This window comes from Pseudochaenichthys georgianus, chromosome 10 (assembly GCF_902827115.2).
Source record: "Pseudochaenichthys georgianus chromosome 10, fPseGeo1.2, whole genome shotgun sequence".
In the NCBI taxonomy this organism is placed as follows: domain Eukaryota; kingdom Metazoa; phylum Chordata; class Actinopteri; order Perciformes; family Channichthyidae; genus Pseudochaenichthys; species Pseudochaenichthys georgianus.
Window position 1 is genome coordinate 16323539 of NC_047512.1, and position 23939 is coordinate 16347477.

General features: G+C 41.7%; 1 protein-coding gene and 1 long non-coding RNA gene across 2 annotated transcripts; one reads left to right on the forward strand and one right to left on the reverse strand.

Moving 5' to 3' along the window:
• Positions 1-3274: 3274 nt before the first annotated feature.
• On the reverse strand, positions 3275-20926 carry LOC117453488 (P2Y purinoceptor 4-like). Its single transcript, XM_034092302.2, has 2 exons — positions 20676-20926; positions 3275-5953 (listed from the first exon to the last, which is right to left on the reverse strand). The coding sequence occupies exon 2, from the start codon at positions 5901-5903 to the stop codon at positions 4809-4811; it is 1095 nt and encodes a 364-aa protein (XP_033948193.1). The 5' UTR covers positions 5904-5953; positions 20676-20926; the 3' UTR covers positions 3275-4808.
• Positions 13574-15245, forward strand: LOC139434581 (uncharacterized). The gene is made up of 3 exons (XR_011643904.1): positions 13574-14261; positions 14647-14839; positions 15008-15245. It is a non-coding gene; the product is annotated as an uncharacterized lncRNA (long non-coding RNA).
• Positions 20927-23939: the final 3013 nt, after the last annotated feature.

Consider the following 23939-nt stretch of genomic DNA (forward strand, 5'->3'; position numbering starts at 1 on the left):
TGCAAGTTGGCTGGTGAGCCCGTTTTCTGCTTGTCCATCATTGGTAATTAAACCTCCCTTTGTGGCTTCTGTAGACAGTTTCCTCTCCTTTTTCTCTCTCCCGGTTATTTTGGTGTTTTGTTTCTTCCCTTTGTACCCCTAGTTAGGAGGGAACGTAACACCCACCTTTTGCTGCAGGTAAAAATGTTATAGCCTACTGTAAATATATTTTACAGTCATCACACAAGGACAAGGCTATCACATGTAATAATGATGGATACATGGAGCTGAATAGACTTCTCAAAGTAAGTCTGAAACGTGCCCCACAGTCAGGTCAGTGTTTCTCTATTTCTATAGGAATACAAAAATAAATCTAATTGTTGAGAATCCGATCAATGAGTGCAAGCTCTATCCACAGCGTCCTTGAGCCCATCCTCACTGCCGGAGGACATAAAGAGTTTTATTCAGCAATGATGTCTGCACGATGGTCGGAAATAATAAAAATATAGTCCTGCAAGTAATTCAAGTAACCCGAGACAATCCAGACACACAGATCCAATGCCAATTAAAATCTAGATTTTTCTTTACGTTTTGTATTAGCTGAATATGGCAAAGCATTATTTCGAAGTGATTAATACATTTGAAAACTTTAATGACAAAGCGATTGCTTTCTTTTTCACAGTGCAGAGGTAATGCAACTGGATTAAATGTTTTAGAGGAATAGGTTTACCACATGGCATAAACAATGCATTATTTTGTTTATTTTTTTCACGTAATGGTAATTTATGGAATGTTCCACCATGTTACAACAGACAAGTCCATCTAATGCGTTGATTTAATGTTATTTTCGATTAGTTTTTGGGACGATCATTATTTGAAAACTATGTTTATACAAATCAATCCTACTGCATTGCCACAATAAAAGTGACAACCGCTCCGCTAATAAAGTTATTGATCAAATAATTGCATCGTAAAAAAATTAAATAAAGACGTTTCATTAACATATTATATATTTTTCCCGTTAAACTGCAAATGATAGACTCCTTAATTTAAATTATTCAATTAGCGTTTTCCCACAAATTCAACAAATAAACATGAAAACAGAAATACTGAAAAGGGCGAAAAATACCCGCGTGGCTGTCCACCAGGCGTGGGGTCAGGCCCGATCACAAACAACCCTGACATCTTAAACATAATCAAAGGAAATACAGCGACAGATCAATATTGACATAATCCTTAAACCGCTTGATATGTGGCAGCAAATTAAGAACATATCATTATGAACATATGTCGGTGTCGGTGACACTTTGAAAAAGGCTTCTCTTCGCTGTATCACCTAGCAATATTTTAGCCATTAAGAACATAGTAGCCTACATGGAAGCAGCAATATCAAGAGAACAATAACTTTCTTCTTATTGATAAAGGAATGTATCTTCCGATCCTACAACGCACACAAGTGTTAACAACTCTGTTAGCATGAGAATGAATGAGACAAAGAGGTCTAATGTTGGCAATTTTTCAACGTAGGCTTTTAGTAGCCGAGTTGGGAATAAATTAACCTCCATAATATAACAAACTAATAAAAACAACAAGGCCTGGTTGTTTTGGCCTAATGGTCATGCATGTCAGTGTATTAAACTGTTCATTAGAGAGGGACTCTTCCTTCAGTATGACATACACGTTCAAAGTCACTAAAAAGTAATGTAGCCTAGCTCAATACTATTCAATTCAATCCAGATGCTTTTAATCCTTCAATGAGAATTTCCAAAAAGCTAACTCTTCTGAGATCAACACAACAAGGCCAAAGCCAGCAAGTCAACCATACAAACTGAGAGGATGCAACTTGCTGAGAACAGTAATTCAACAACTTTGCACAATGCACCGATCAGATGAAGTTGATTAGAGGAATTCGCTAAGTAATAAAACATGTTTGCAATATCAACAATGCTCTGCTTTTCCGTGGTCATTTTAATCAGGGGTGGCCTCCATTTTAACACTCGTCACCTGCTCTTGGTGTCAATCGACAAATTACAAACACCACTCATACCAGAGAAGGCCAGGCTCCTAAACTGCCCTCAGATATGCTTAGATTTAAAATAAACCGAGTTTTAATATGAAATGTTGCATTCATATGAATGTATTGCAACTTAAGCCCAGTCGATGGATGTGTCTTCCTGCTCTGATGAAGGCCTACATCTGCTACATTATGTTAGTGTTTCAATGTTAAACACTTTATAACTTCACACATTCACAGCGTTTGTTCAGCAGATTAATAGCTTGAATGTCCTGAACATAAATCTTACCGTGTTTCTGAAGCGTTTATAAGCTACTTTCCTCTGGTCTCTGACAGCGTCCAGGGCCTAAATATCCATAAGGGCACTTTTAGCGCACGAAAATGACGAGATAATTTGTTTGTTTTCCTGCAAAACGTTTTCTGATAATTTTATTTCAGACGCTCAACTGAACATGTGAATTTCCATGACCTGAATGCAATTTCCTGTCAACACCCGCCACAGGGAGGCGCTCATGAGTTTACATGACAGGACTGAATGAGCTGCAGAGGCAAATGTGCCATTCGCAGTGAGGTGAACTGTTTAAAGGGAACAGAGCTGACATATGCAAACTTTTAAAAACCTTTATCTGGGGTTTATCTGGGACTAATTGTAAAATTAATTATTTTACAATTAGAGGATGTGTCAAGTAATCAGATCTTAGTCACTGTCTCCTTTTTCTGTTTTACATGCTAAGAGATGGTAGATTTGACTATGAAGTATAAAAGTTGGATGCTGGTTAAAATAACGTTTTGAAGGCTGGTTACTTATAGTAAAGAGTTTTGAGATACACTCAGTAATTAACTTCAGTTTTGAAGAGATCAGAAATGACCGGCAACGTAATTTGTGTCTAATCATCCATTGTTTGCAGACAATATGGAGCAGTATATCAAAACAGTCAACTCTAATGAAAGTTAAATATCTGAATTTGTTTGGTGTTTCGCATTGAACTATATCTTACATAGCACTGCATAATGCAATCGGCATTATCTCATGTCCTTCTGCTTTCGCATAACTCCCTCATTCTGACTGATTGAAGATTTTAAAATAATTCTGCCTGCACTTCTCCAACATCAGGTACACTGCACCTATTCAGTAACAGCAAGCAGTAGTGCATGTAATACTCAGACCCTTTACTTAGTAATACCACAGGGTAAAAATACTCTACGAATCATCCTGCATTTTTAAACTTTAAATATAATGAGGAACCAAAAATAAAAGTACTCATTCTGCACAACAGCCCATGTAAGAAAAGTATATATTATTTTATTGAGATATACTTATGGATTATTATTGTTATATGTTCTCCTATTCATCTGAATCTTAAAGTTAAGTGAAGTGATCAGATAAATGTAGTGGAGAAAAAAATACAATATTTCCCTTTCAGAATTAGTACAGTACAAGAATATAGGACCAGGAAAGGGAAACACTTTAAATTGTACTTAACGATAGTAGTACTGTCCTCAATGACAGCGAGCTGTGTTAGTTTCAGTCTGACTAAACACATGTATTTAAGGTTTTCAGAACTGGCAGATATGATGCTGTACCCTAAATTCATAGATCACTTTACATCACTCTTTTCCTGAGTGCGAGTTATAGAAGAAGAAGAACTCAGAGCTTAGTGATATCACAAGTGATTTTCACCCTGGCAAGAGAGGAAACAGTCGTTGCATAATGTGATAATGATTGCATACAGTACATACCAGTTACTTATTATGTAATACTTTATAGTACATATCTAACTGTCATTACAATCTTCAAAGACAGTGCTCACACCAAATATCACAAGCACAACATGTGACGCATATAGCTTTATGAATACATCTGCTACAGCATTGATTCATACAGTATGTCAACAATAAAAACCAGTGCGGAGGGAGAAATGCTCTGTAATTAAGTTTTGAACGCTGCTTTCACATGTTGCAAAACCATCAAGAAAAAAACGGGCTTAACATTCCATGTATCAATCCCAAAGGTAAAAGGGAAAATAGGAAAATCTCTTATCCCTCGAATGGGGCGTGGGTGGTTTGAAAAGATATGTCTCGTTCAGAGCCGTCTCTTTGCTTTTACTCCACAGTCAAACAAAAGACAGCTGTGAAAGTTGAAGGACAAAAACAGCTGGGACCCGGAGCTGAACTGACCATAGCTGCAGTTTCTGGGTAACACACTGACATTGTTGATACAACAGGAAGGATTGTCTCATCATTTCCTCATTTCTGAGGAAATAGCCAGACTGTCTGTCATCTTTGGTCAGAAATTAACTTTAATACTTAGATCAGTCATGGTCAAATTGATGACAACAATTCAGTTACTATAATTTACTTCAAGGCACCTGTGAACAACTAACAAAGTTGCTCAGTTTCTGTTCCCATCATTTAAAAGTAAAGATTTCTCCTGCCATTTTATACTGCTATTCTTTCTACCCTCACAAAGTACAGTATACAGCGGCGTGAATACTGTCGTTCATAAGTTGTGTTTTGACTTATAATCCAATTGTGGTATAGGGTTGTAAGTAAGGAAAGAGTTCACACTCCTTCCCACACAAACACAGTAACCTCAAAAGAGTGAGGGAAATTAAAACATGGTCTTTATGCCTGTTGAACACAGGCATTACACAACATTGATGAATTGAAAGCATATACTGTAAGTTAATGGTACAGTAAACTAATTATCTTCTACATTTTTCAGTGCAAAAAAAAAGGAAGAACAAACAGGCCACAGTTTGAGCAGTTATACATGTTCGAAGACAAATACTTCAGATTCATTCAATAGTTCCCACTATTTCTCAGAATCTTCACTGGCTTTAAGAGCTGTGTTTTTATACATCAGAGCGATGTCATGGTGATTTTTCGGCTGTGTTTGTGAACGTTCAGGTGTATGGCTGCTCGTCGTCTGTCTTCTTGCTCTCAGAACAGACATCATTTTGGACCGGTAGTGATCCCCAGCCATGAAATAAAGGATTGGGTCAATACAGCTGTTGATGCTGGCCAGAGGCCTGGTGATCTTGTAAGTAAAGTTGACAATGTTGAGGAATTTACAGTCAAGATTTAACACACGGGAGGTGTAGTAGAGCGTCCGTGTGATGTGAAATGGAACGAAGCTCACAGCAAACACCACCAACACCACGATAATGAGTCTAATGGACTTCTGACTCATGGCGGTGCCCTGCTGGCTGGAAGACAATCCCTGTCTGGGTCGGCACAGCGCCCGCGCCATCAAGCAGTAACACACCATAATGACCAGAAACGGGATGCCAAACAGGAGCACCATGACCACAGAGCTGTAGTCCACATACTCCTCAAAGGACCCTTGGCTGGTGGTGTCATGGCACAGGGTGTCATTGTCCCTGCTGGAGGTGGTGACGAAGATGAGGTTGGGCACCAGGCACACGCTCACCACGGCCCACACCATGCCGCACACCAGGTGGGCATGGCGAGACTTCACAAGGGTCAGCGCCTTGATTGGGTGGCAGATGCCCAGGTAACGGTGCACGCTGATGCAGGTGAGGAGGAGGATGCTGCAATAGAGGTTTGCATAGAAGAGGAAGCGCACTATTTTGCAGACGGCCACTCCAAAGGGCCAGTGACTGCGGTTGGCGTAGTAGTAGATCAAGGTTGGCAGGGAGAGGACGTACAGGAAGTCGGACAGGGCGAGGTGGAACATGAACACGGTGCTGGGGTTCCACGGGCGCATCTTCAGGAACACCCACAGAGCAGTGGCATTGAGCACGAAGCCCACCACAAACACCAGGCTGTAGGACACAGGCAGCAGGATGTATTTGAACTCCTCATCAAAGCGACAGCTCGAGTTGAATATTGTGGTGAACACTGACGACTGGTTGTGCGATGCAGGGCTGCTGATGAGTGTCTCCATTGTGATGCAACTTCTCAGTGTAGCACTTTCAAGGCAGCAGGTGACCGATCCTGCAAAGCAAGAGAAAAACTCTGTGACATCTACATTTCATTAAACTCAAGCAAGTATTCATGAGTGATCTGGTTCTTGTAGTTTTAAATGTGTGTTGTTCTGTCTGAGTTTTCTTGTTGGGTTCTGAGTTGTGTGTATTCATATATGTATTATCAGTGGTGTAAAGTAACTAAGAGCATTTACTCAAGTACTGTACTTAAGTAACATTTTGAGATACGTGTACTTTACTTGAGTATTTCAATGTTATGCTACTTTTTACTTCTACTCCACTATAATTCAGAGGTAAATTGTGCACTTTTACTCCACTACATTTATTGAATACCTTTAGTTACTTAAAATATTTGGATTAAAGGTGTGAACTATAATCAAAACTTAAATGAGACTTTAGTTACACTTGGAGTAAATTCACAAGATACCCTACAGCCTAAAAATTCATTAAAACTTGCTGCACCTTTACCAGCTTTGATAACACATTAATGCATCAATAATCAAGACACATGATATAGGCTATGTTATAATGAAATGGACCAATCTGCATAATAAGTACTTTGTGTGATTCTTATTTGCTAATATTTACTACTTATCACACATCTTAGCTAAGCTTGGGAACATTCCTTATTAAGAAGATTTGTTGCAATGTTGTTAGTTACACTCTATGTGCACCAACAGTATGACCTTCAACTCAGGTGAACTGAGAACATCCTGATATGGCCTCCCTAACTTCCAGAATGCTCCTTTCAGTATCACCAACCTCACCCCCTCCCTTTCTCCTCTCTCTTTGTTTAAATATGCAATCCAAACTCTATTGTCTTTCACTCTGCAGACTGTATGCTCTCTGTATGACTGACTCAACTTTCTTGCAAGAAATAAAATATGACAAAGACGGCTGAATGGTTTGATTCTCTTTCCACATTTGTCCGGCAGTGGCTCAATCAGTATGGGCTTGGACTGGGAACTGTAGGGTCGCCGGTTCAAGTCCCCGACCAGACCTAAAATATGGAGTGTGGACTGCTACTTGGAGAGGTCCCAGTTCACCTGGTGCCCTTGAGCAAGGCACCGGGCACTGGACGCTCCCCGGGTGCTGTATAATAGCTGCCCACTGCTCCTATACTAGATTCCTGGATGGGTTAAATGCAGAGAACACATTTCACTGTGTGCTTTGACTGTTTGACAACACACTCTCACTCCATAAACATCCAGGAGGGTATGAGAGTTTTATCCCTCCCAAGAAAAAAAAGAAAAATCCCAACACAGTTCTTTAAAGGAAAATAAGTGTGTAGGTCAAACATTTTTGAATATTGGATCACTCCAATATTGAAGAGACAGCAAGCGCATTTCGTGGCATCTGCAGGCAGTGGCAAGTACTTCCGGCATATGCCACAGATGCCACAACTTGCCGAGGCATCTGCCGCTGCTCAACGGGAGTTGCCACAAGATGCCAGAGTAAGAGAAGGTGTACTGTAGCTGCCACTCGCCTTCCGTGGAAAATGCTGCTATTTAAACCCGTATTTATCGTGTAAAATGTCGCTGTTTTGGCATGACTTTATCGAACTGATCTGTACACAGGACTGATGATCTGTACACAGGGTTGGGTTGTAACGGAATACATGTAACGGCGTTACGTAATCAGAATACAAAAATCAAGTAGCTTAACTGTATTCAGCTCGCGTTACATTTGAAAAACAACTAATCTGATTACAGTTACTTTCGTAAACCTGAAGTGAATACATTTTGGAATACTTATTGGAATTACTGGTGGAAAAGTTTCCTCACAAAATGTATCCTACTATTCATTAGCGGCAGAACTGTGTGCACAGCGCAGCAGCATGTCTGTGACGGTACATCCACACAGCAGCTTTTCAAAAATCTTGAAAATCTTGGAGCTGGGCGTGCTTGGGGATTTTTTGCGAGCAATGCGACCAACAACCAATCACATGAATCTCCCGACCCTGACATACAAAGCAAAGAACCCCTGGGATTTTATGCGAGCAATATATATATATAAACTCCCCAAACAGGCGAAAACCTACCAATTTCACCCACTGTCTCTGCCACCTCCCTCCATGCCTGGTTCCTCCGGTTTGTATCCCGTTAATAGTTCTGGTCGTAAAGAACCGTGTGATTTGCTACCGTAATTTCTCGTTTGGAATATGAGGAAATGAACTGTGGTCTGGTTCTCCCTGCTTACACGCGGTTTGATTGGCTAGCGCTTCTACTGTCAGATTTGCATAAACGTGTTTGATTGGCTGCCGCTTCCAGCTTAGCTTCAAAAGTTGAACATTGCTCAACTTTGGAATCCTGAAAATCCTGGACATCCTGGAAATCTTCGCTTCGCTCCCCCACAATGCAGTTCGGCGAAAAGCGAGGCAAAGTGACGTCATCCCCATTCAAAGTTACGGTACGTCCACACAGCAGCTTTTCAAAAATCTTGAAAATCTTGGAGCTGGGCGTGTCTGACAGCTTGGGGATTTTTTGCGAGCAATACGACCAACAACCAATCACATGAATCTCCCGCCCCCGACATACAAAGCAAAAAAAAAACAGGGATTTTATGCGAGCAATATATATATATATAAACTCCCCAAACAGGCGAAAACCTACCAGTTTCACCCACTGTCTCTGCCACCTCCCTCCATGCCTGGTTCCTCCGGTTTGTATCCCGTTAATAGTTCTGGTCATAAAGAACCGGGTGATTTGCTACCGTAATTTCTCGTTTGGAATATGAGGAAATGAACTGCGGTCTGGTTCTCCCTGCTTACACGCGGTTTGATTGGCTAGCGCTTCTACTATCAGATTTGCATAAACGTGTTTGATTGGCTGGCGCTTCCAGCTCAGCTTCAAAAGTTGAACATTGCTCAATTTTTTAATCCTGGAGATCCTGGACATCCTGGAAATCTTCGCTTCGCTCCCCCACAATGCAGTTCGGCGAAAAGCGAGGCAAAGTGACGTCATCCCCATTCAAAGTCAATGGGCAGAGAAGCGTTGGAAGCGGTGGAAGTTTCTTCTGAAGCTGCTGTGTGGACATACCGTGAGGCCCCGCCCCCGCACGCAGATGAGAGAGAGATCTCTTTTTAAATATTGAAAGTTAGAAACGGAGATGGTTCGATAAAACGTGGAAGATAACGTTTATGTAGTATTTCTTTATTGTCGAAATGATGACATTTCATAACGGGATAAAATCAAAGTGAATGGCCTGCTGCTGCTGAAGGCATGGGGCAAATATAACTGTCTTTGCCTAATTTATAAAGTAAACCTTCATCTCACTAGCAGTGGCAACTGAAATCAGTTACAGCTGCCATAAGTCTGTAGCCAATTCTAATAACACCATATACATATGTATTTGTTAATTAATTATTTGTCTTTACTAGTCATACACCTGGTTTATCATAGCAAGCAGTGGAAACTCCCCTCAAGAAGCGACAATTGCCAAGGGCGTTGCAACCCTCACTCGCCAATATTTCATCATAAATATAGTACGTTTGTTTATTTTAGCAAACCATGCTCCAAGTAAAATTGAATAGAAATGATAATGTATAATATTTTTGAAAAATAGAGATCGCACATCAGTCCTGTGTACAGATCAGTTCGATAAAGTCATGCCTAAACAGCGACATTTTACACGATAAATACGGGTTTAACACTCGAACCACCAACGGGTAAATTTTACCCGCAGCTGTTTTTTTATTGTATGTAACTTTTTTTCAATAAAATATTAACGTCTCCCAGTCCGTGACTTTTGCTGAAAGTGTGTTATGTAACACCCTGTCTTGTTAAAAATTGTCAATATGAAGTCAGATTGAAAAAATCGCCAAAAAAATTGATATTTATACCTATTTCCGCCAGCGGGTAATATTTACCTCATAGAAATGCAGCGCTCCTCGCGCTATTGATTTCGCGATCAAAATGATCAAAATACTACGGAGGGAAGATATTTTCGTCAACACACTCTCACTCCCTAAGCGTCCAATAGCGACGTTTGGTCAGTGTCTGTGGCGTCCAATTGTGACGCTCCTAGGCTCCTTCAGCGTCATAAAGGGACGCAAATAGCTTTCAACTGATTGCAATGTATTCCCATCTGCGTCGGGATTTGACGCTCATGGAAGCACGGCATTCGTTTATGTCGGCTGCCCTTAAAGGTAATGTGAGCGTCCATTCCCAGGAGTAAAGGATGGCAGAAGACACTACACTACCCAGAATCCCCAGCTATCGTTTGGACTACACCATGTGCTCTGTTTGACAAACCCCGTGATAGTCCTCAAGCTCTGTGATTGGAGAGTGTGCTCCGAGGGTTAAGCCGATTCTCGAACAGCACTTGAAATGGGATGGAACCACGGCAGACTGTCCAAAACTGGATTTGAACGGGTCCACCGCGTCGTTTTTTCCTCGCTACAAAACCACATCCACACCTGAGCGAGTAGTTTTTTTGTACTTTAAAGCAGTTATGACCACACGTACTACAACACCGGAGTGGTGGAATGATGAGGAAGTGTCAGCGCTTCTGGCAATTTACTCCAAGGACGGGATGCAGCAGCTTCTACAGAAAGCAGTTCCCAACTCCAAATGTTTTGAGCGATGTTCGCTACTTGAGCTGGGAATCGTGCACAGTGCACACGGATGCCGGGTAAAAATAAAGAAACTCAGGCAGGACTATAAAAAAATTAAAGACCACAAAAATAAGAGTGGTAACGATTTTCTATTGTTATTATATATATATATATATATTGCCACTGTTTTTTAATACTGACACCTAACTTGCACTAAGGCGTGTCTGCTGCTATATATATTGCCACTGTTACATTGTTTTGAAACTACTTACACTTTATTTTACATTTCACACTGTTATTTAACTTCAATTTACATGCATACGACACACCTGGAACAGCATGATGCCGTTATTGTTATGTCTTGACTGTGAAATAAAACAAACAAACTGGCGAAGCTTTATTATTATTATTTATTGTGTCCCACCCCAAATTTGCAGAATAGAAGAATGTGAGAGCAGACAGGTGTCGGTGGTTGAATTTATCAGAAACACAAGTCTTACACACATAAACACAAGTCATTTATCATGTCATTTGTTTTAGATAGATAAGGGAAAAACACCAAACAAGGGTTGATGTCCTTTTCCAAAATCAGCCTGAGGGGGTAATATATAATAAATACATAAAGATAAAGTCCATTGTTATAATGGGGTATTTTATTTGTAAATTACCCTTATGAACTCCATCATGTCTGAGGTCGGAAAGTAAACAAACGCCTCATACAGCGGATGGGCTTTATACCCCCACCCCCCCGTGTAGTTCTTCTTCTCTCGTTTTTTTGTTGTACTCGCCGTGAAGTGGTTTTGCGGCCTGCCAGTAAACCCAGAGAAGAAGAAGACGAAGTGACATCAGCGTAATCGTGCCTCAGGGAAAGTACTGCGGTGTGAATGCGATTGGCACTAGCCCCCTGGCGGATTTAGTGCCGTGGTACTTTAGTGGTACTTTAGTGCCGGCACTAAAGTACCACTAAAGTACCGCAAGTCCTGCGGTGTGAAAGCGGCTATTGGCACGTCTCTACTGGGAGTTGTAGCATTAATATATATATATACACACATGCCAGCTAAGGTCAGAAGAGCTTTATTTAACAGCTGGTCTTATGTTTGTGACCCTGTTGTTAATTGATAACATTACATTACATTACATTACATTAATTGATAAGCCTGAAACATGCACTTGTCAAGGTTCAGAGGCACATTTTGCAAATATGGCAGTAGCCATCGATCAGCTTAAGATAAGATATACTTTATTGATCCCAAGTTGGAACATTTGCGTTACATCAGCATGTGTAACAGTTAAATATGCAGTTGTGTTTATTTGAAAATCATTTAGTATAATCACACAAATTCTGTGTTTTATATTCAACAATTCTGTGTTCTTTATTTATTGATTGTTCAATACCTGACAAGGCCGGAGATGAAATATCTACATACATCTTATAAGAGTATAATACATTATGTATAATATCAGTTAAAATAAGTGCTTCAACATAGTTAACATTGCTGGAGGTATGCACAAATATTGATAGATGTCTTGTAATGCACTATTGAGGAACCTGCAACCCAAGTTTTTGCATTCAATGCAGAACTACACCACAGTTGTGTAGGCCTATATGATATGTCAATAAACCTTAGAAAATCATGAAATCTTGAAAGGGATGTGCAAAATAGTCATTACATACAGTCTTTAATTAACTATTAGTAGAGAATAACGAGTAATGAATATACTTTATAGGGATCGTATTAATATCTAATAATAAAAATAATTAAATTCAATAACATGCTTTAACCACCAGGTGTCCCTTTATATCAGCTGTGCACCTTTATGGTGTAAATACAGCCTATCTACCAATTGGATCAAATATAAAAGTGAGCCGAATTAGTGTTGATACTGCAAGGAGACGTATTGTGTGAAAATAAATGTAAGATGCTGTTTAATGGCTGATATATTTATGATCCACGTCACGTTTTCAGTTCCTCATGTTTGTCCTCTCATCAGGGCTCTATAAATACAGAACTATGGCAGATATGTAATATGTAATGCAGCCGAACCGTGTATTACAATGCCGTTATGTGATGACTTTCAAAGAGAAAAGCAAGCACACTCGGAATAAAGTATTATTATTTTTTTTTTTTTTAAATGTTTTCGGTCTGTTTCCGGTATTTGTTAATGACGATGTGCTGTGAGATGTGAGACTGGAATTGCACAGGGGGAAAATAACGTAGGCTATCTTTAGATGCGGATTTTGTTAAACTAATATGTTTAGGCTGTGGACCAACACTATACATTGACGGGGAAGGGGGTAGCAATAAAGATAACACCATTAAACAGTTACACAACATAACATAAATAATATCGATAGCAGCGTCCCTAGCAACCACCTTGGTAACAATGAAAACGTCGCGATTTCCTGAAGTAATCTTCGTAATAACTAGCAAACTAAAGATCATGTACATCCACTGCACACATAATCTGAAATAACAACTCATATTTCTCGCATCAAATGACATCAAAACGCATTTTAATGGCCAAACTAACTTTAAAATAGGCATTTTCCACCCAGAATAAAACGAAGTTCGGCCATGTTTTCTTTTTATGCAGGGAGAAATTTGAAGATCATGTGACATAGCTGGGGATTCTGGGTAGTGTAGTGTCTTCTGCCATCCTTTACTCAGAAAAAATATTTGTTTCTCCGAATCGAAGGGGAAAAATACAAAAGCATTGCACACAATTTAAACCAATCAATGTTGTGTAATTAACAAGGATAATCTGGTGTTTTTTAGTCGATGAGTAGTGCAGATATCACTGTAAAATCAATCGACAGTAAGAGGAATACTTACTTCCGGGTGTACAATTCTCCGTTATCCAATGGGAATGGACGCTCACATTGCCTTTAAGGGTATCCGGCATAAACGAATGCCGTGCTTCCATGAGCGTCACATCCCGACGCAGATGGGAATACATTGCAATCAGTTGAAAGCTATTTGCATCCCTTTATGACGCTGAAGGAGCCTAGGAGCGTCACAATTGGACGCCACGGACACTGACCAAACGTCGCTATTGGATGCTTAGGGAGTGAGAGTGTGTTGATTTTCGTTTGGAGGGGAAGCTCGCGAGTGTGTGTGTGTGTATACGTGTGTGTGTTTGTGTATTTTTGCGTTCGTGTGTATTGTGTTTGTTTCCCAGAGAAAACCATGGGAGCCTGCCCATAGATATATATAAACACTAGATGGCTCATGGGAGATTTTCCAGCATAGCTGACCGGCCGCCATCTTGCTACAGTTAACAGTTACTCTGATTCGCGTTATGGTAGCTGTTGTAAGTTGAGTGATCTGCACAAAAATACTCTTAACTCACTGAAATCTTGACTGATTTACAAACGGTTTGGTTTATTATAAACATTATTAGCATGGCTATGATACAGGATGCTTGGACATGTTGAAATTGCAGCTTTTCTTTGTGTATGTGGTTGTATTTATTAGCTGGCTAATAACAAGAGGCTGTCAGTGAGACCGAGTATTACAAAGTTGACCCAGCAACTTTACACCAGTGGGAGAGGCAGAACTGCTCTTTCTTTTCAACACAACTTAAGTTACACATGATTTCTTCCAAGTGGTTTGGCTTGTTAAAAACATCTTGCATTATGATACAGGAATTTGCTGGCTTTGTGTTTACAGAAGTACCTGACTATGCCGGACTTTTGTGCAGCCTACGGATGCTCCAATCGCCGCTGTCTGGAAACAAGAACCCGTGGGATCACCTTTCACGTGTAAGATATGACAATATTATGACTAAAATTAGGATAATCGTTAATTACTTAGTGGATGTATGTACATTACAAGTCCTGCTACACAGGATCAGTGGGGCTATGTGAGATAATAGTATTGCAAGATTGTTGTTGACCCAGCCTCTTTAGAATATGTTGTTACCATTTCTTTACACAATTATTTAATGTTTCTATTGGACACCTTTGTATTACTCTTAGTGTGGTTGTCTTATTCTTAAAGTAGGCTATAGGCTACATACATGCATACATACCAAAAATATGATAATTTCGGTGTGTATTTTTGTCCTACCCTTAATGTTAAAGGAAAGAAGGGAGGAACATGTTGACAATAATTTATATATCTGGCTACCTTTCTCATGTTTTTAAGGTTTCCCAAAACCAAAGAGAGGAGGAGGCAGTGGGAACTCGCCCTAAGAAGGGACGGTTTTGTTTCCTGTGACAGGACACTGCTCTGCAGTGAGCACTTCAGGAGTGAGGAATTTGACCGGACAGGGCAGACTGTCCGGCTTAAAGATGGTGTTGTACCAACAATATTCAACTTCCCAGCTCATCTTCAAAGGGTATGTGTATCATTGGCCAACAACAATTCAAGGTGTATAAGATTGATATATAAATATGTGATTAAATGTCACACTTTAGTTTTTCTTTCTGCAAGTTTAGGAATAAATAATGTGTTGTGTATTACAGCCCATTTTAAACACTCAACATGTCTTTAATGTTTATTTTAGCCGGAAGCAACAAGAAGCACAACCACTTCAAGAAGAGCGGAAGATGAACCTCAGCCTAATGTTGTGAGTATTCTGAATGTGGCCAAGACCAGAGAGATGGTCATTGATTTCAGGAGGGTGAGGACGTCTCCCCTGTGCATTCTGGGAGAGGATGTGGCTGTTGTGGAGGACTACAAATACCTGGGAGTGCACTTAGACAATGGGCTGAACTGGAGGATCAACACTGACGCTGTGCACAAGAAGGGATATTATTAATATATTAATTTCCATATTACTATTATTTATATATATATATTTTGATATTTATATATTAATGGCGAATCGCTACCACTAGGAGCATATATCGCCACCTACTATGTATTTATTAAATCTTCATGTTCCATGAGACGCAGCACTATGTTCCCCACATATGTTTATGTTTGCTCAGTCTAATAAACCCATAACATGGTTGTGAAAGAATACCAAAGCTGAGGCTGGACGATGATTGATTGTTGGTGTGCCATGTGTCACCGTGTGTCTTATTGGTTTTGTGTTATACTGTATTTTATTGTGTGCAGCTGGTCCTTATCTCCAAGACACATTTAAAACAAATAACCTTGAAGTCCCATCTCTCCCCACCTGCTCCTGCTTCCTACATCCCCTCCACACCACACCAAGTTGTTCTTCTTAATAATAATAATACATTTATTTTGGGGGGCCGCCTTTCATAACACCCAAGGACACATAGGATAGTCTATGTTTAAATTGTTCCCTATATTGCATAGGAGCAATATAGGGAACTATTTAAACAGTGGATTTTGTGATATATCAGCCGGGGTGAGACAAGACAAACCACAAATGGACTACAGAAGGACACAAAAGGACACATGGTACAGTTTATATTATTCTTGGTCTTTTTTCAATAACATATTTCAAAGGTTCTGGATTTGTTTACAAATCTAGAAACTAAATACAAAACTAGGATGATATGAAGATCTCATGTCAAAAATAATTGTGATAAATTAGACAGAACTGGCCTGTCTGTGATCACATTTGATGTTGGTTTGGTTCTTCTGATAAAGGTGTGAATATCTAAATAATATACCAACATATGCTATTGTCATTAGTTGTGTCCCTGTTCTTAAAGCTAAGGCATTGCTAAATTAACAACTCTTGGCTTACAGAGTGGTAACATGAGACCGATTTTTATATATAAAATATAAATGTATTTTAATTTTATAATTTATTTTAAATATTATCAATATAATAAAATAAATGGAAATATATACACCGGCAAATATTTAATATAAATACCTTGTGTGTGTGTGTATAGCTATTGCTTTATCTGATTAATGTTATTTTCATATGAAAGTCCATGATTATAAGTATGCAGTATCATAACTACATCTTTGATATTTATAAAAAACCAAACCGTTTGAAAATTGGTTGAAAATTGAGCAAGCTATGGTTATTTAAATAGTAAACCATAATGTTATGAATGAGAGAACTCCCTGTAGCAAGATGGCGGCCAAGTGGCAACGTCGGTCTCCATTGGCCAGCAGCGCGGGTGAGTCATCTAGTGTTTATATATATCTATGGTGGAGGTGTCCTGAGAGTGGAGGTCTGCACCGGAACTGTCCTGAGAGTGGAGGTCTGCAGGCAGACCCCTCTCGAGAAAACCCTCACGAGAAACACCGGCTGTTGTTATGCCTACTGTGATGTTAAATTACTCCGTTCTCCGCTTGTAATTATGCCGTTACAAGCTTCAAAGTTATATTTATCATCTGAATTAGGTGTGCCCTCTTGGCTCTCTCTCTTGTCGACCCGGGCTGCGACCCGACAACATGTCCTTTTCTGCTCCTCATTAAAGTTCCCTTTTGCACCTTCGATGCACCGCCTCTGACTCCATATCTCTCGGCACTACACTGGTGACCCTGACAAGTCTCGAGAAGTTTCCGGGACGGACCCGAACACGGCAAAAGGAACTCATGTTTCTTTCTCGAAATGCCGGGGATTTTTGGAATCGTCCGTGGCTGCCACCGGCACGCGGACTGAGGCTCGGTGCGCGCCCCGCAGAAGAGCTGGGGACGTTGCTCGCGTTCCTGCATCGGCTTTCCAACCAGCAGGGGGACGATGCACGACCTGCTGGGTCGACCAGCAAACCGATTGCTACCTCGTGGGCTTGTTTCTTCGGGGTGTGCGGCTGCACATCCTGGCTGCGCGGGCTGACGACGACTAGAGGCAAACCACGAGGGGCTAACGACGGCTAGCAGCTACCCATGGCAGCCAGCTAACGGCTTCCGGCTAGCGGCCGTCGACACCAGCTAACAGCTAACCACGGCAGCTGACGGCTAGCAGCTACCGACGGCTAACAACGACAGCTAACAGCTAACAACGGCTAACAGCTAACGACAACTAGCAGCTACCGACGGCTAACAACGACAGCTAACAGCTAACAACGGCTAACAGCTAACGACAACTAGCAGCGGCAGCTAACGGCTAGCAACTAACGACGTGTTGACATCTGACTGTTAACAATTTTTTTTATTCCGGTGCCGGAGAGGAGGTTCGACCAGCCGGTTGACCTGATGTGGACACTCTCATTTTTTTTCACCACCTCGACGGCGGTTCCAGACGCCACTCACGGTATCATCGACGCCTGGGTGGTGCACTCCTGGACCCCGTCTTGCCTCAACGGTTTTGGACGTCGCCCATGCTGCCATCGGCCCGTGGGTGGCGCGCTCCGGAGCCTGTTTGGCCTCTCCTGCCTTCCGGGGATATCCAGACGCCACTCACGTTCATCGACGCCTGGGTGGCGCACTCCTGGACCCCCTCTCGCCTCGACAGTTCCGGACGTCGCCCATGCTCCATCGGCCCATGGGTGGCGCGCTCCGGGGCCCTGTCTGGCCTCTCCTGCTTCCCGGTGATGCCTCAGCACCTGCTGAGGACTTAATGCCCGCCGCCGCGGCACGTCTGCCTGCGGCCGGGTTGTGCTCCTTCCTCCCGGGGGGACTGCTCCTCTCTTCCGGGGATACCTCGACGCCTGCCGAGGACTTCATGCCCGCCGCCGTTGTGCGTCTGCCTGCGGCCGGGTTTCCCTCTCTTCCGGGGATACCTCGACGCCTGCCGAGGACTTCATGCCCGCCGCCGTTGTGCGTCTGCCTGCGGCCGGGTTGCCCTCTCTTCCGGGGATACCTCGACGCCTGCCGAGGACTTCATGCCCGCTGCCGTTGTGCGTCTGCCTGCGGCCGGGTTGTGCTCCTTCCTCCCGGGGGGACTGCTCCTCTCTTCCGGGGATACCTCGACGCCTGCCGAGGACTTCATGCCCGCCGCCGTTGTGCGTCTGCCTGCGGCCGGGTTGCCCTCTTTCCTGCTGGGTTCTCCGCAACACCTAGTGCGGCCCCCTTACGACGGCCCGCCCCCGGTGTGGGTGCCCTCGCCCGCGTTAGGGCCCCTGCCCTCTCCTGCGGCCCCCTTTCGTGGCCCGTTCCATGGCCCGGTCCTCACCTGCGGCCCCACCCTCCTCGGCCCTTGTGATGTTTCCTCCACGGACGTGGGGATATATTTTTTTGCCATGTTTGAATTCTGGGGGGGCTTGTGTGGTGACCACCTATTTAACCACTGGGACATAATTCATACTTGGAACTACAGTTGCGGTTATTGTTCCCACACGGACATGTTATGGGTTACCTATAAATAGGTGTGCCCTCTTGGCTCTCTCTCTTGTCGACCCGGGCTGCGACCCGACAACATGTCCTTTTCTGCTCCTCATTAAAGTTCCCTTTTGCACCTTCGATGCACCGCCTCTGACTCCATATCTCTCGGCACTACACTATACTCTTACGTTCATAATTTCAGCCGGAGGGAGGGGGGGCGGCGCTGCTGCAGATTGCGAGTGAGAGGTGCTTGTCTTCGTCCCTTTACAAGCTTCAAACATGTATTTATCGTATGATTTTGGAAATAAAAGATCATATTCTGAAAAAATAGTTTTTTACGTAAATCCACGTTTATTCTGAAATGAGCCGTTGCGACTTCCGACTGATTTCGATAGAGCGGGTCACATATAATATGAAAAACTGAGAGTTCACAGATTATATTGGTATACATGTCATCCCTGTGCGATCAAACCTCACCGTTCTGTATGGTACATTGTACCTTGGAAATCAATAGCGGGTAAACTTTACCCGTTGGCGGATATAGGTATACGGCGACCTCTGGCGGTTCTAGTGTTAAATAGCAGAATTTGCCACGGAAGGCGAGTGGCAGCTACAGTAAACCTTCTCTTACTCTGGCATCTTGTGGCAACTCCCGTTGAGCAGCATAATACTATGTTACTTAAATGTCTAATCAAGCAAAGTATTATACATCCACTTAAGCATAGTCCCATGCAGGGGCGGCGGGTACTGTAGGCTAGGGAAGGCTAAGCCTTCCCAAATACTTTTGTCGCATTCTAGTAAAATACAAATATAATGTAATGTTTGTGCCTTTGACATTAGCGCTGCTATGCAGCCACCTGTGCCCTCTTCTACGAAGCCAGTTCAACATACGATATGTTTGAGTTATCTTAACTAACCCTAACAAACGAGATTTCGCTAAGCGGTCCTACACGCTGGTTATCAACTCGGTAAATCAAGCCAGGGTTTCTCTCTCCAGCTGAGAGCGCGTTCACGTGTACTGACAGCGCAGAGTCATACTTCATTAAGGAAAAGTAAACTAATATTAGACAAATATGAACTTTAAACATCCATGACTTAAACATATAATCCAGGATACAAGCCACATAGTTGCTGCAAGAAGAATACAGAACAGGTTAAAAAATAAATAAACTACCTAGTGTTTGAAAGCGTCACTGTCACTGATATCACTGCCCCGTCTAAGACACGAGTGGATCTGACTTTAATTACATTTGAGTTGAGTGTTTTGTCAACCTAATGTGTTGCTTAAAATAATACTGTGAGTGTTGCACGGCCAGATACGGCTCAAGAAGCTGACTCAGATAAGGAAATATATGATAGGCCTATATGATATTATATGATCGATGATGTGATTGATGATGTGATATGAATGATAAGTGCGACACGTCGGCGTCTTCTCTGCATACGGCAGTTTAAACTGTATTTCCTTTATCCTGTAATGTGACTTGATAGATTTAAACTCTGCACACTGAGCTCTGATTGGTCAGCAGGCGGTGCTTTCACTGAGTTGATCTCTTTTCTACAGACGCCGGAGGCGGGCAGCGTCAGGTAAAAAAAGTCATTTAGCCTTCCCAAACCTGAGCCTCACGCGCCGCCTATGGTCCCATGGAGTGTTAATAAGAGTAAATACAACAATATAGGAGGCTTGATATAGTATTTCTAATAGTTGCCATTATTATAGATGCATGTAAATGTAACTTGATGCTGTAGGAGGTTATGTTGGAGCTATTCCTGTTTTTACTGTTAAATAACTTCTAACAAAGTGTAACCATTAACTAGCTCTAAAAGGAAGAAGTAAGAAAGTAAGCTAAACGTTTCCCTTTGACATAGTGGAGTAGAGGTACAGCGATAAAGTGAAATACAGCAGTAAGAGCTTCAAAAGTACTTGAATAAATCAATACACTTTCCACCACTGTTTGTTTTGGCAAAAATCCTTATCCACATCGGTCACACAAACATAGGAACCGAGTTCTCGTGACACTGCGGATACTCACCCCAAACGGGATCCTAAACACGGGGCTGGCGTCAGGCTGTTGTCGGTCCCGTCGCTCCAGAGAAGTCGTCTTCACTTTTCAGCCGGGATCCACTAGCTGCTCCTCTCCCTCTGTCGTCTTCGTCAGCCGTCCAGCTGGAGCACATTGGATACGCACTCAAAGTTATTTTTCGGTGTAAGTCTTATGGGATGGGGGGGGGCACATGCAGCTCTACAATGAGCACAGAGAGCACTGTGAGGCTGAAATGGGAAGTTACATTGCTGAGTGGACAAAACTACCGCCCCAAAACAGACTTGAGTGTGTAAATCACTTTCAATGTGGTGCACCTCGTATAACTGGTATAGGATTTACTCGTTAACACAACTCCCTTATTTTACCTGAGGCGTTTGGTTACTTGTAGTTGATCCTTGCGTTTTTCTAAAAACGACGTAACCATCAATGTATGTCCTTAAATGTCCTCATTCTGGATTAAAATGTGTGTTGCAATTCAAAGGTAATTTCACAACAGTTCAGGTAAATATTATCCCTTTTAATACTATTATATTTTAAACTGTTGGTTTCATGGTATAATGCAACACTATGGAATAATCCAGCCAAACGAAGTATAAACTAGACTCAATATAGTCTAAAACAGGAGGAACCAGCCCTCTATAATGGAGCACTGAATGCATAACTCCATTGTGATATTGCTACTTTAACTTAAGTACAATATGGGAAAACGTCTTTTCCCGTTATGAGTGTGATTCCCACAGGTGGACTAGAGAGAGAGAGAACATTAGTGCCATTTCGGAGAGAAAACGAGATGGCCAATCATAGGCATGTGGTGCCCTTTTAGTCCCGCCCCTGGCCCTTGGACAGCCTCAGTTCATACCTGCTTATTCCCTTGACAACACTTAATGGCCCTCAATGCTGCAATGCTATAAGTTATTCTTTGCACAGCTGTACAGTACAGCTGTAATTTAACAAAAGCAACATTTGCTCTATGGAGCTTTTAGGGATCTACTGAATCATTTCTCCAGTTATCTTTGTCTTCTCAGGCTTTTCTGTGAGATTCATGTCACAAGGCGTGGATTTCTAAAGCCTGGTCATAAAGGAATAAAAGTAAGGATGAGCAATGATGGTGTGACAGATAAAAAAGAAAGATAAACAGCTGTGATGTGACGGTAACTTAATAAGTTACCAAAAAAACTCAAGTTTGATTGACCCACAGTTGCATACAAGTTCCTATAAACACTCCAATGTCCCAGAGACTAAACACATAAGGATTGAATTACCCTTTTATGGTCTACATTCAGTTAGACAAAGGAATGTAAAATATGACTCTGTTCATGTGCAAAGGCATTTTATAATGACCTATAGGACTCAAATGTGGAGGCTAAATACCATATCTAAAATACTTTAAATCATTTACCCTGTTCAAGGATAGCAAGAACATAATGTGTATATGTGTGGGGGGGGGGGGGGTCTTAGTGGTACGTTTCTGTGTCGTGTCCATGTACTGTTTGGGTTTCTGTGGTTGAGTTGTCAGGAATGTGAGTGGGCAACGGACAAAGCCTGTTCTTCATCTGTAACCCGCTCAAAGCACATTTGCAGACCCTCACAGTCTAAAATATGTACACAAACTACTTTAATAGGATTTGTAATGAAATTGTTGATATTAACTTGTTTTTCTTAATCCCTGATTTGTCCTTCTGTCCCCTGCCTCCCCAGAATGAGCACATTATTAGGATGTTTGATCTCCATTTTGCAGAATGATGTGTGATTTGAAAACGAGTTTGTTTGGTCCTTTAGGTAACACTGAAAAGGGTGCTGTGGGACTTTGAAGTCACCAAGTGCACAGACCATAAGAATTACATTTTTACCATTTTGAATAGATACATATTTATTTACATGTTAATCTATGCTTTTGGACTGGAGTAAGAAGGATGTGTAATTTTACTTTATGTTTGATAATTATATGACGAAGACTATTTTGAGGTCTGGAAAATAATATCAAGCTCAATAATCATTTACTAAAGCATGCTGCTGTTTAATAATGGACCAAATTCACAAGCCTCTGGAATCCCCTGCCTGTCAGCTCAAAGCACACTATAAAAAAAAGACTTGGCCAGAACAGTAATTATGACACCAACTGGCCATTATTTGTGTACTTTAGTCAATGATTTAAACATTGTGTGTGTGTGTGTGTGTGTGTGTGGTGTGTGTGTGTGTGTGTGTGTGTGTGTGTGTGTGGTGTGTGGGTGTGTGTGTGTGTGTGTGTGTGTGTGTGGTGTGTGTGTGTGTGTGTGTGTGTGTGTGTGTGTGTGTGTGTGTGTGTGGTGTGTGTGTGTGTGTGTGTGGTGTGTGTGTGTGTGTGTGTGTGTGTGTGTGTGTGTGTGTGTGTGGTGTGTGGTGTGTGCGTGCGAGCGTGCGTGTGTTGTCATGGATGCTTGTTTTTGCTTATTCTATTTACTGATATAACTATTTTAAACTAAATCCTTTCTTATATTACAAAGATCTATCTAGGGACTCGTTTGGGAAGTTAGCTCTGCCTCAGCTAGTACAGCCAAAACTGGTTCTGCAAATGTCAATGTTTCTCTTTTCGTGTCTCACCACCACACCTATCCATAACTTCACCCTCAACATAGACGGCTTCCCAGTTCAAACCTCCCCTCACATCCGGAAGTTTCACCTGTTTTCTTTGATGTGTACGTTACTGGAAAGTCCTAGGGTGATAACATCAGTGGTCAGTAAACCTCATACCTGCTGCCAGAACACAGAGGGATGTGTTTGGTCATGCCCTAATGAGTAACTACCTCAACTGAGGACTACAAGCAAAAACACAGACACTCCCACACCGAGTGGATTACAATACGTAGGAGGTATTTTAGGGCCAGATCAAGGTTGCATCATCTCTTTCTGCTCTGGTCTATATTTACCTGAGCTGACAAAAACAACTTTCATATGTTTGTTCATGGAGTTGGCCGTTATCTTGGTCACCCTCAGTTACAACTGTAGTCTTATATTTACACTGGGATATCATGGTTAGTAATTCAGTCTTTTAACTTTATTTTATAGGCATTTTCGAACTATAACCTAAAAAAACACTTGCTGTTAATTGTTAAAAATGTGGGTAAACCTAGCTAGTAGAAAAGTGAATTGGTAATTGCATGGCTTTTATTGTAAAACAAAACGATTAAATAGGCTTCGCCATAGAGCTAGGTGACATTAAACAACATAGTATAAGCAGCATTAGTGCAATGAATTGGAACATATTTGAATTGT